Source organism: Malaclemys terrapin, chromosome 10, assembly GCF_027887155.1.
Source record: "Malaclemys terrapin pileata isolate rMalTer1 chromosome 10, rMalTer1.hap1, whole genome shotgun sequence".
NCBI classification, from domain to species: Eukaryota; Metazoa; Chordata; order Testudines; family Emydidae; genus Malaclemys; species Malaclemys terrapin.
The window spans coordinates 6,308,897-6,322,055 of record NC_071514.1 but is presented as its reverse complement, the minus strand read 5'-3'; the positions used below and the strand labels follow the sequence as shown (position 1 = coordinate 6,322,055).

The window sequence follows — 13,159 nt, the reverse complement described above, 5'->3', positions numbered from 1 at the left end:
ATATAAAAGAATGTGATAATAAAACTACAAGGAGCAGCAGGGTAGGTGCAGTTCCTGACATTACAGTTGGGATATGTAAGGGTTAAGGAAAGACCTGGAAAACCGCTATCATGGTAATAGGGAGTAGGCACCGGCAGGCACTATTTCTTTGCTTGATAGATAAAGTTGCCATCCCTCTCACTTCCCTTCTGCTTGTTAAGGACTGATAAGCATTGCACCTGCATAAGGAATGTGGGTGTCTAAAGAATACCCTTTGAGTAAAGAAGTGTTATCTCCCCCTCTCTTCCTTTCCCAGCTACATAGATGAGCTCAGGGTCATGGCCCCTTCCTCCCTTCCCTGTGAACTGCTGATTAAGGGAACTTGTGGCTACAATTACTGCAAAGAAATGCATCTTCAAGGTAAAAACGTCTGTATAATATGCTTAATGCTGTAAACAGGGGCAGATATAATTATATTCAGTATATAGCTATTAATATTCGTTATATGGGCCTTCATATTATTAAATAAGGGTTTGGGGGGCATTGTAGTAAATGTGGGTATTTACAAATTAACTTAGATAAAAGAGTGGGATGTGATGAACTCAGTGCTTACTCGACAATTGGGTCGAGGGGAACAAGTACCACAATAAAGAAGCCCGTTTACTAAATCTGCCTCTGGGTCCTCCTGCTCAATCTCTAACGATTCCTTTAAAAGTATTGCTATAAATGGATGACGTTGCAAGTTGACCGTGTCCATTGAACTGCCTCTCAGGGGTGCTGTGAAGGCCAGTTAAAATGTTACTAACCCCCATTTTCTGAGTGGGGAAACTGAGGGGGACAGATCATCCGTTTCAGGTCTTGGATCAGCATGTGGGCAGACTGTGCCCCCATGTGGCACTCCATGGATTTCCATGAGGTTCCACACAATTCTGAATTGCTAATCAGACTCTATAGGTACATTTACACAGGAATAAGAAACACACAGCAGAGCCACGGCTGGCTCAAATCCGCTGATGTGGGCTTACGGGGCTAAAAATTGCTGTTTGGACTTTTGGCATTGGGTTGGAGCCCAAGTGTTTACACAGCAGTTTTCCAGCCCTGGAGCCCGAGCTCCAGGAGCTTGAATCGGCTGATCCAGGCCAGCCACAGGCTTTTATCCCCGTGTAGACTTTCCCAAGAAGCAAGCACTGAAGTTAGAATTCAGCTCTGGCTCCCTGTTCTCTGTACAGGGCTTCACCTCTCCCCCCAGACTGGATTTTTCATGTTTACTACTGTGGCTTTTGGACAGAAACATTCAGATACCACAAAGCCCCGCCCCCTATGCTAAGCCCTGCCCCCATCACCTGCAGTACCTTTCACACTACAAAAATCACATGGAAGTACTGAAATGGGCACAGCATTGACTTAGAACCCCAGATTTACCCAGGTTAAGCGAACCACATTAGTAAAAATGAGTGAGAAGAAGAGGCCAAGAATAACCATTTGAATACATCCTTTCACTAGAGAAGCCAAAGATAACTCCAGGAAAAACAAAGCATTTCATTTGTGTAAATATATATGCCCCCATTTCTGCATATCCTCCCAGCTATCTGCAGTGCCCCTGGAAAATATGCTCCATCTGTAACAGTGGCATTGAGGAGTCTGAAAATTATGCTTACCATTTCTCTTTTTAGGAGGCCAACATGCAGATATGCTCTTTTCCCCCCTCCACCAGGGTGCAAGCAAATAGGTAAAACAGATCAAGTTCTACCAGTGTTTTTGGGGGGGGGAAAAAAACCTATTTTCAATAGAATCAAGTTCATAACAATGAGAGACATCAGCCCAGAAAGACCTCCATGGGCAGATACTCCATCTCCCTAGCTAGTGCAGGGTTGTTCCCTAAAGAACACTTTCTAAGTCTTTGTCCAGTTCTAAGAGTCCCAAGTGATAACGTTTCCACCACCCTCCCCGCTTTCCTTTGGGAGATTCCCCCTCCCCCCCCCTCAAATGTTAAGGCCTGAAAGGACCAGGACGATCGGTTAGTCTGACCAGCAATTCTAGCATCAAGCCCATAACGAGCCCTTCTGGTTTTGCAGTCCAATACATTTTATTCACAGGAAGAACACTAAAACCACCACTGAGGTTGTCTGGGTTTGAATCAAGACATGGGTTGCACTAGCAACTTACCCAAATAGTAGATCCTATCTGAATGGGGTCCTTCGGGGTCATTTTTCTTCACAAACATGAAATCATGAGGAGCCTTGGCCACCATGTAGCCATGGTATTTCCTAGTGTCTGTGAGCAGTTTTTTAAGCTGACTCCAGGAATATCTCTCTACATAGAAGGGTTCCGGTTTTGGCTGCTCCTCGACCTCAGCATGCTCCTCGCTCTCAGCCGTTCCAAAGATTTCAAGACCCAGCTGTTCAGTTTCCATGGCTGCTGCCATGTTGCATGTTTCTGGAAGAACGGGACACAGGGGACACTTCAGACAGCTGCCTTTTAGTGTGCTAGCAAATATACTCCAAAAAAGAAATAGCCCAATACAAGCAAACTGCTATTTCAATACAAGTTTTAAAACAAAGATTTTTATTGTGGAAAATACCTTGACGTCATTCAGGCCCAAACCTTTAAGCATGAGATGTGGGAATGGGATTAAGAACTTTGCAGATCAATGTATATTTTATAAAAAGTTTCCTACTTTTGTTAAATAGCTGCTTATTCTCATTTTACGGAGGAGGCACAACGACAAGTCCTTGGTGGTTCTTTGTTCAATCTGGCATGATTACTTTTCTCTGTCATTATCCTGCATATGTTACCAACCTGTATAGTATAAGCCTATATTACAACCAACGATGAATAAGGTGGTGCAGCAGTCAGTAGGGGAAGGTTCCAGATACTCTATATGGAGCCATCCAACGGTGCACAGTTGACCAATGCAACCACATGACCTTATTAACATTCTCCTTCTCTTTGCAGTCACTTGATAAGTCTTCTTTCAAGTTAGATTGTAAGCTCTTCAGGGCAGAAATGCAGTCTACTTTTGTGTAGCTCAACCTGATGCTAAAACTGGAGCCTTTGTGCACTGCAATGCTGCTACTGCTAAATAACAATGATGCAAATATTACCATAACTGTTGACACTCGGGTTCAACATTCCCTAGACACAAGACAGTGCCAGGCCATTGTGTCATTAAGTTCCAGTTGAGCAATGTGAACATCCAGCAGGAAGCCTAACTCTTGTTTAGTGTTTTCCTAGAGACCCATTTCAGAAATTAACAAATTGAGCTAATGTTCAGTTTGCCAGGATGGAGAGCCATCAGCATGGAAACTGAATTGCTTGTTCGCTCCTACAGGAGGTCCCTTCAGTGCAGAGGAAGGTGGGGGTGGGGGGAGGGGGAGAACCATAGGGAAGATGGCATTGCTATAAAGTGTTACATACCTGATCTAGGGACAGAGAAGGCTCCAGCATCCAGGAGTGTCAGTCTAGCACTTTACACAGGCACTAAAACAAAAATAAAATAAAATAAAATAAAATAAAATACTCTCTTTTATAAAACGAGTGCCATGTTGCTACAAGTCCCAGTTATACCACATAGCCACACAAGTCCAAGCTCCCAGGCAACTATAATACAGACACACACACACACATTAGTGTGCCTGATATACACAGCAACAACGTACAACGGGCGAGCTGAATAACAACTGGAGACCAGCCAAAGTAGCTGGGTGTGACCTGGACCCCAGCCCATTATAATATAAACTGCTAAAATTCAAGGGCCTGGGGAGGACATGTTTGGAAAAAGTTCCAGTTTGCCCCCATCACTGCAGAATAATCATATTATCTAGATCTTATCATCCATAGATTTCAAAGTGCTTTACAAAGGAGGTTAGCATCATTATCCCCATTTTACTGATGGGGAAGCTGAGGCATAGGGAGAGGAAATGACTTGCTGGGACTAAAACCCAAGTGTCCCGAGTCTCAGTTTCCACTAGGCCTCTCCAAATAAATCTCTGCCCTGTTTTTCCTTTGTCCAGGCCATTTACAAAGCACAAAACAGATAGCAAAAATGAAATGCCTCATCCATCACAATCAGAGCACATTTGGATGAGTGTCCAAAATCTTTCCTAGGTGAAAGCAATGTTTTGCTCATAACCTAACAGAACTTAAGAGGTCAGGCCTCACACTTGCATCAGAAACCTCTTGTATATTTTGTAGAGTCCAACAAAATTATTTCTGGTTATTTCCACCCCCCTACCTGGGTAGGTTTCCAAAATTCTGGAGTGTTTTCAACATACCCATAAAAAGCTGCAGCAGCTTTTAACAGGCAGATAAGCATGAAAAATGTCTACCCACATAAAGAGTTGAAGTCAATGGGATTTTACATAGGTGCAGGGGTCTGCCCACGCATAGCTGAATTTGAATTACAAATGTCATCAGCCCCTTTCACTCAGCTGACACTCGCGACAGCCCCCCCAATCTTCTACACCCCTCTCCCAAATATATTTAGGACATCAAAATAACCCTTGCTTAAACCCACTTAATGGCAGAACTGCATCCTACACAGAGGATGGAGAGGTAGTGAGGGATTAGATGCCCACATTGGTGTCTCCTCGTTAACCACCACAGAACAGTATCTTATGAATAACATCCTTTGGAGTGGCTTAGCTATGCAAGTGTCAGGCAGGTCAGGTTTTAGAGCTTGCTGAACACCCATACATCTGCCCACACAGCCAATTAGGAAGACGTATTTTCTTGTTACAGCTACAACTTCTACATTATTCAAATGCATTAGAAGTCAAGAAAGGATGTTGCAATAGGAGAGGAAGCTGGAGTATGACCAGCCGAAAACAAACAGCTTTCAGTCTGTAAGAGTCAGGGACCTGCAGCGTGGCTGGCCCTGAAAGCTGCCTGGCAAAGGGATCACTTCCTCTTTTGGAAAGGGAGGCAGCGTGGCTTAGAAGACAGAGCACTGGGCTGGGACGCAGAAGATATGGGCTCTATTCCTGACTTTGATGCTGACCTGTTAGGTGGACTTTGGCAAGTCACTTTCCCCTCCTTGTGCCTCAGTTTCCCCACCTGTAAAATCTAAATCATACTGACCTCCTTTGTACAGCACTTTGAGACACATGGATGAGAAGGGCTGTATAAGAACTTGTTATTAATATTCCTTTGCTGATTCTTAATTAATACCCTCCCTGCCCCCAATCTCTCCTTATATTACGGGGAGCATAGAGAAAGGCTATGATAACTGCTTTGCGGGTTGTGAAGAATGAGATACCTAAATGGAAGGCCTGAGATTTTTTCCCTCTCCAACCATACTTTAAATATCCCCAGTGTTAACTGGAGTGTGAGAGGGGTGAGGAAAGAAACCACTTAGGCCTGACAGGTCTCTCTGGAGGGTATTGACCCAGATAGGAGGCGGCTCTGTCCAAGCCCCGTTGCATTTTACTCTCATGCTTTGAGCTCGGTCTTCCCAACAGCCTTCCCCACCTGGCAGTGCTGTCTGCACAGCAGCTCCCTGTTCAAACATACCCTGTCAGAACGCCCCTATTGGCATGACCCATCTGGGGTAAGGGTCCTGCATGTGAGTGGTATGTCGGGGGAGGGCAGGAGTGGGTGCATGCATGTGGGAAGGGAAACATCCCCCCTATGTGGGGCACAGGTGCATGGGGGCAGGGAGACCATTCCTGCAGATAAGTCCCTTGGCGCTATAGAGGGTATGAGAGTCCAGCAGATAAGGCCCTTACGGGAAGAGCCCTTTAGACGGAAAGGGGGGAGGAGAAGTTATTACAAAAGACTTTACGTAGGCAGAGGGGGAGGGAGAGCATGGGGGCTAGTGTGGGACCAGCAGCAGGGAGCAGGTGGGCACATGGGGGGGGGGGTGTATGGAGCCCTGCAGGGTCGGGGGGACAAAGTGTGGGGGTTGTGGGAAGGCACAGCAGGGATGCATGTACACGGGTAGCAGGGGGAGTCCAGAGGTGAGGAAGCCCAGCCATGGGTGTGTAGCCCCACTGGGGAAGGAACACAGGAGCTCGGTGTGTGTGTACATTTGCAAGGTTGTGTATGTGGGGAGCACAAGGATTGTGTGTAGCCCTGAGGGGGGATGGGATTGGGGGGCTGTGGGTGTGGGAGCATTCTCAAGGTAAAGAGAAGCATGTGTTGTGGAAGAGGGGAAAGGGGGAGCGCTGGCTGTGTGTGTAGCCCTCCAGATGGGGCTGGGGAGCGCTGGCTGTGTGTGTGTGTAGCCTTGCAGAGGTGGCCGTGGGGGGGAGCACTGGCTGTGTGTGTGTGTGTGTGTAACCCTGCAGACTGGGCCGGGGTGGGGGGAGCACTGGCTGTGTGTGTGTAGCCCCGCAGAGGGGACCGTGGGGGGGAGCGCTGGCTGTGTGTGTGTAGCCCTGCAGAGGTGGCCGTGGGGGGGAAGGGCTGGCTGTGTGTGTGACCCTGCAGACGGGGCTGGGGGGGGGGAAGCACTGGCTGTGTGTGTGTAGCCATGCAGAGGGGACCATGGGGGGGGGAGCGCTGGCTGTGTGTGTGTGTAGAGCCCTGCGGGGGGCGCACTGGCTGCGTGTGTAGCCCTGCAAGGGGGGGGGGCCCCACTGGCTGCGTGTGTAGCCCTGCAAGGGGGGGGGGGCGCCCCACTGGCTGCGTGTGTAGCCCTGCAAGGGGGGGGGCGCCCCACTGGCTGCGTGTGTAGCCCTGCAAGGGGGGGGCCCCCCCACTGGCTGCGTGTGTAGCCCTGCAAGGGGGGGGGGCCCCCCATTGGCTGCGTGTGTAGCCCTGCAAGGGGGGGGGGGCGCCCCACTGGCTGCGTGTGTAGCCCTGCAAGGGGGGGGGGGGCGCCCCACTGGCTGCGTGTGTAGCCCTGCAAGGGGGGGGGCGCCCCACTGGCTGCGTGTGTAGCCCTGCAAGGGGGGGGGGGGGGCGCCCCACTGGCTGCGTGTGTAGCCCTGCAAGGGGGGGGGGGGAGCGCCCCACTGGCTGCGTGTGTAGCCCTGCAAGGGGGGGCCCCCCCCACTGGCTGCGTGTGTAGCCCTGCAAGGGGGGGGGGCGCCCCACTGGCTGCGTGTGTAGCCCTGCAAGGGGGGGGGGGGCGCCCCACTGGCTGCGTGTGTAGCCCTGCAAGGGGGGGGGGCGCCCCACTGGCTGCGTGTGTAGCCCTGCAAGGGGGGGCCCCCCCCACTGGCTGCGTGTGTAGCCCTGCAAGGGGGGGCCCCCCCCACTGGCTGCGTGTGTAGCCCTGCAAGGGGGGGGCCCCCCCACTGGCTGCGTGTGTAGCCCTGCAAGGGGGGGGGCCCCCCCACTGGCTGCGTGTGTAGCCCTGCAAGGGGGGGGGCCCCCCCACTGGCTGCGTGTGTAGCCCTGCAAGGGGGGGGGGCCCCCCCACTGGCTGCGTGTGTAGCCCTGCAAGGGGGGGGGGCCCCCCCACTGGCTGCGTGTGTAGCCCTGCAAGGGGGGGGGGCCCCCCCACTGGCTGCGTGTGTAGCCCTGCAAGGGGGGGGGCCCCCCCACTGGCTGCGTGTGTAGCCCTGCAAGGGGGGGGGGCCCCCCACTGGCTGCGTGTGTAGCCCTGCAAGGGGGGGGGCCCCCCACTGGCTGCGTGTGTAGCCCTGCAAGGGGGGGGCCCCCCCACTGGCTGCGTGTGTAGCCCTGCAAGGGGGGGGGCCCCCCCACTGGCTGCGTGTGTAGCCCTGCAAGGGGGGGGGGGCCCCCCCACTGGCTGCGTGTGTAGCCCTGCAAGGGGGGGGCCCCCCCCACTGGCTGCGTGTGTAGCCCTGCAAGGGGGGGGGCCCCCCCACTGGCTGCGTGTGTAGCCCTGCAAGGGGGGGGGCCCCCCCACTGGCTGCGTGTGTAGCCCTGCAAGGGGGGGGCCCCCCCACTGGCTGCGTGTGTAGCCCTGCAAGGGGGGGGGCCCCCCCACTGGCTGCGTGTGTAGCCCTGCGGGGGGGGGGGGCAGCTGGCTGCGTGTGTAGCCCTGCGGGGGTGTGGGGGGGGGCGGCTGCGTGTGTAGCCCTGCGGGGGGGGGGGGCCGGCTGCGTGTGTAGCCCTGCGGGGGGGGCTGGCTGTGTGTGTAGCCCTGCGGGGGGGGGGGGGGGGCTGGCTGTGTGTGTAGCCCTGCGGGGGGAGGGGGGGGGGCTGGCTGTGTGTGTAGCCCTGCGGGGGGGGGGGGGGGGCTGGCTGTGTGTGTAGCCCTGCGGGGGGGGGGGGGGGGGGGGGGGCAGCGCTGGACTCTGCATGTGGCCCTGCGGGGGGTCGGGGAGCTGGCTCTATGTGCAGCCCCAAGGGGGGGGGGGATATGGAGGCCAGCTGAAGCTCTCCTCGGGGTGCGGGGGGGCTGGCCCTGCAGGGGGGGCACTTGCAGCCCCGGGGGGAAGGGGGAGTTGCCGCCCCGCGGGGGGGTCTGGGGGGGCAGTTGCAATCCCGCGGGGGGGGGGAAGATGCGGGGGGGGTCTGGGGGGGGCAGTTGCAGCCCCGCGGGGGGGTCTGGGGGGGCAGTTGCAGCCCCGCGGGGGGGGAAGATGCGGAGGGTCTGGGGGGGCAGTTGCAGCCCCGCGGGGGGCTCTGGGGGGGCAGTTGCAGCCCCGCGGGGGGGAAGATGCGGGGGGGTCTGGGGGGGCAGTTGCAGCCCCGCGGGGGGGGAAGAGATGCGAGGGGGGCCTGGGGGGGCAGTTGCAGTCCCGCGTGGGGGGGCCTGGGGGGGCAGTTGCCGCCCCGCGTGGGGGGGCCTGGGGGGGCAGTTGCCGCCCCGCGTGGGGGGGCCTGGGGGGGCAGTTGCCGCCCCGCGTGGGGGGGCCTGGGGGGGCAGTTGCCGCCCCGCGTGGGGGGGCCTGGGGGGGCAGTTGCCGCCCCGCGTGGGGGGAAGATGCGGGGGGGATGCGGGGGGCAGTTGCCGCCCCGCGGGGGGGGGGAAGATGCGGGGGGGGCGGGGGGGCAGTTGCAGCCCCGCGGGGGGGGGAAAGATGCGGGGGGGGCAGTTGCAGCCCCGCGGGGGGGGGGAAAGATGCGGGGGGGGCAGTTGCAGCCCCGCGGGGGGGGGAAAGATGCGGGGGGGGCAGTTGCAGCCCCGCGGGGGGGGGGGGAAAGATGCGGGGGGGGCGGGGGGCAGTTGCAGCCCCGCGGGGGGGGGGGAAGATGCGGGGGGGCCGGGGGGGGCAGTTGCAGCCCCGCGGGGGGGGGGGGGAAGATGCGGGGGGGCCGGGGGGGGCAGTTGCAGCCCCGCGGGGGGGGAAGATGCGGGGGGGCCGGGGGGGGCAGTTGCAGCCCCGCGGGGGGGAAAGATGCGGGGGGGCCGGGGGGGGCAGTTGCAGCCCCGCGGGGGGGGAAATGCGGGAGGGTCTGGGGGGGCAGTTGCAGCCCCGCGGGGGGGGGAAATGCGGGGGGGTCTGGGGGGGCAGTTGCAGCCCCGCGGGGGGGGGAAATGCGGGGGGGTTTGGGGGGGCAGTTGCAGCCCCGCGGGGGGGGAAATGCGGGGGGGTTTGGGGGGGCAGTTGCAGCCCCGCGGGGGGGTCTGGGGGGGCAGTTGCAGTCCCGCGGGGGGGGGAAGATGTGGGGGGGGCCTGGGGGGGCAGTTGCAGCCCCGCGGGGGGGGGAAGATGCGGGGGGGATGCGGGGGGGGGCAGTTGCAGCCCCGCGGGGGGGGAAGATGCGGGGGGTCTGGGGGGGCAGTTGCAGCCCCGGCGCTCGGGGCCCGGGAAGCGGCTCCCCCGGCCCGTTACTCACAGCGCGGCGGAGGCGGCTCCCGGCGGGGTGGCTCTGCCCGCGGGCCCGGCCGCCGCGGATGGCCCGGACTGGGGGGCGGCGATCGCAGCCGCCGCTTCCGTTTCCTCGAGTCCCTTCGCTCCGGAGCCGCCGCCCCGCGCGGCCGAGCCGGGACACTGCCCCCGGCAGGGAGGGAGGAGGCGCTGCCGGTGTGCGGCCCGCCCCGCTTCTCGTCCCCCTCAGGCGGCGCCGCCCCTGCCCGGGCCTCCCGCCCAGTGAGGGTCCGGGCCCACCCAGCCTGGGCCTGGGGACAGGGACACCCCCAGAGCCGGGGTAGCTCCGGATCTTTGGTCCAGGGCCAAATGTCCTGGTCAAGGTCCAGACACCGGAGAAAATGATGAAAAAATAAGACTGATCCAAATCAAACAGACAGACCGCAGCACCCCAAGTCTACATCTACAATGCTGGGGTCTCAATGAGCTGCTGCCCCTCCAGAAAGGGAGTCATTGTGGAGCGTCCTCTGAAAACCTCCACCCAATGTGCCAAAAAGCGAGCAGGATGTTGGCAATCCTTAAGAAAGGGATAGATAATAAGAGAAAATATCATGTTGCGGCTATATAAATCCAGGGTCCACCCACATCTTGAATACTGTGTGCAGATGTTTTCGCCCCATCTCAAAAAAAAAGGATATATTGGACTTGGAAAGGGGCAACAAAAATGATGATGGGTCTGATTAAGCTCTCCTCATATGGAAGCCATTCCAGATTGGGACTTTTCAGCTTGGAAAAGAGACCATTTAACCTCTGAGGATAGGAGTTGTTTACACGCCCCAGGTTACTGAAAGCTTTTGCTCAAATAAATGTGTTCGTCACAAGGACTCCTGTTCTTTTTACTACAAACAGGGGCATTAGTTAGGGAAGGGGCGTAGTACCCTGAGGCCTGTAAACAACTCAGGAGCAGCACAGCCCCTGGGGTAGTTAGTCAAACTGGGTTTTCCAGAAACTACGCCAAAGAACGAACTTTTGGTATCAAAAGCTGAGCTTGAGCCGACACAGGGCGTTCATTTTCATCCAGCAAACAGCAGGATTGTCCCAGAGAGTCTGCAGATCTTGCAGAAAGGTTGAAAAGTCTTAGGCTTATTAGGGCCCCATAAGACTGATAGGTTACCTCTGGTGAGCTTTTAGCAGGCATATAGGAACTATTATTGTCTTTAAAATAAATGTACTTTGCTGAGAAAGAGCTTGTGGGCACCCATAAAAAGAGTACAGCCAGGTGCTGGTCTTTCAGCAGACTGGCTTGCTGGGGGATAGTCTGTGTAAGACAGGGATCTGAGCAGACTTCAAGTCCCCATTCAGAAGGAAGTGAGGCAAAAAGTCCCAGCTCAGAGACAGGTGACAGCTGGAGACCTGATGGGGCATTCCTGGAGTGGCCCACGGGGAGGAGACCAAGGTGCAGTTACCCTGAAACTGTGACACTCACAATCTACTTTGCTCCACAGTTTTCAGAATTTTGTGGGGCATTTTCCCCACCCCCTCCACCTAATTTATGGGGAATTTCACTGCTTAATCAACAATGTCTTTAAGAATCAGCTTAGTTTCTATCCCTCTCAGCTGTCCCATGCAAACATCAAATATTTTTAGTACTACTAAACCTGTACCCTAGGAGTTAAATGGTGCATATTTGGCAGGTGTTAAAGGGAAAGGCGCCGCTTCCCGCAGTCCCCATTGGCCTGGAGCAGCAAACCACGGCCAGTGGGAGCTGCGATTGGCTGGACCTGTGGACGTGGCAGGTAAACAAACCGGCCCAGCCTGCCAGGGGCTTTCCCTAAACAAGCGGTGTCCCAAGTTTGGGAAACACTGCCCTAGGCAATTTATTCCAGTGCTTAACCACCCTGACAGGAAGTTTTTCCTAATGTCCAACCTAAACCGCCCTTGCTGCAATTTAAGCCCATTGTTTCTTGTCCTGTCCTCAGAGGTTAAAAAAAAAAACAAATTTTCTTCCTCCTCCTTGTAACAACCTTTTACATACTTGAAAACTGTTATGTCCCCTGTAATGTCTTCTCTTTTCCAGACTAAACAAACCCAATTTTTTCAATCTTCCCTCATAGGTCATGTTTTCTAGACCTTTAATAATTTTTATTGACCCTCTCTGGATTCTCTCCAATTTGTCCACATCCTTCCTGAAATGTGGTGCCAGAATTGGACACAATACTGCAGCTGAGGCCTAATCAGAGCAGAGTAGAGCGGAAGAATTACTTCCGTGTCGTGCTTACAACACTCCTGCTAATACATCCCAGAATGATGTTAGCTTTTTTGGTAACAGTGTTACACTGTTGATCCATATTTAGCTTGTGCTCCACTATGACCCCCAGATCCCTTTCTGCAGTACTCCTTCCTAGGCAGTCATTTCCCATTTTGTATGTGTGCAACTGATTGTTCCTTCCCAAGTGAAGTACTTTGAATTTCATCCTATTTACTTCAGATTTCTTCAGTTTGTCCAGAGCATTTTGAATTTTAATCCTATCCTCCTAAGCACTTGCAACCCCTCCCAGCTTAGTATCATCCTCATAAGAGTACGGTGTATGCCATTATCTAAATCGGTAATTAAGATATTAACAGAACCAGACCCAGAACTGATCCCTGCGGGACCCCACTCATTATGCCCTTCCAGCTTGACTGTGAACCATTGATAACTGCTCTCGGGGAACAGTTTTCCAACAAGTTATGCACCCACCTTGTAGTAGCTCCATCTAGGTTGCATTTCCCTAGTTTGTTTATGAGAAGGTCATGAAAGACAGTGTCAAAAGTTGTCACCAGAGCCAGACAGGGGAACCAAAAATCACCTGGGATAATCCCAGGGTGGCCACATAGTCCTGAGCGGAGCCAGAATGGCACTCTGCACAGACACCCAGCACAACTGGCCTCAGCAACTTCAGAGCCAGAGCAGCCAGAAACCTCATCAATCCAGTTAGCCTCCTCCTGGGGCATCAGTGCCATCAACGCAACAGGTGTGGTACAACCCCTCGCCGCTGCTGCACCAAGCGCCGGTGCTGCCCATAGCCCCACTCTTCCACACATCGATGCTGCAATCCCTAGCCTGGCTGAACAGGTCACACCTGTCGCCTGGTTGCACCAAACCCTAGTGCAGTACCTAGCCTCGCTGCACCATGCACTGGTGCATTGCCCAACCTAGCAACACCATGCATCGCTCGGTGCTAGCCAAGTATCAGAGGGGTAGCCGTGTTAGTCTGGATCTGTAGAAAGCAACAGAGGGTCCTGTGGCACCTTTAAGACTAACAGACGTATTGGAGCATAAGCTTTTGTGGGTGAATGCCCACTTCATCAGACGCAAGTAATGGAAATTTCCAGAGGCAGGTATAAATATGCAGGCAAGAATCAGTATGGAGATAACGAGGTTAGTTCAATCAGGGAGGGTAAGGTGCTCTGCTAGCAGTTGAGGTGTGAACACCAAGGGAGGAGAAACTGCTTCTGTAGTTGGATAG

The 13,159-nt window shown here is 55.2% G+C and overlaps 1 protein-coding gene across 2 annotated transcripts in view; it reads right to left on the bottom strand.

Annotated features, from left to right (window-relative positions):
- The window catches only part of DPP8 (dipeptidyl peptidase 8), a 46,033-nt gene extending 36,193 nt beyond the window's left edge, over nt 1–9,840 (bottom strand). Inside the window, exons 1-3 of one of the 2 annotated variants that reach the window (XR_008446403.1) lie at nt 9,679–9,840; nt 3,397–3,459; nt 2,146–2,415 (exon numbers count right to left, since the gene is read on the bottom strand). Coding sequence is in view for 1 of the 2 variants with exons in the window: in XM_054041181.1 (XP_053897156.1) it covers nt 2,146–2,404 (259 nt within the window). In the remaining variant the exon portion in view is untranslated. The remainder of the gene's footprint in view (nt 1–2,145; nt 2,416–3,396; nt 3,460–9,678) is intronic. The other variant, XM_054041181.1, reaches the window with a different exon arrangement.
- Nucleotides 9,841–13,159: the final 3,319 nt, after the last annotated feature.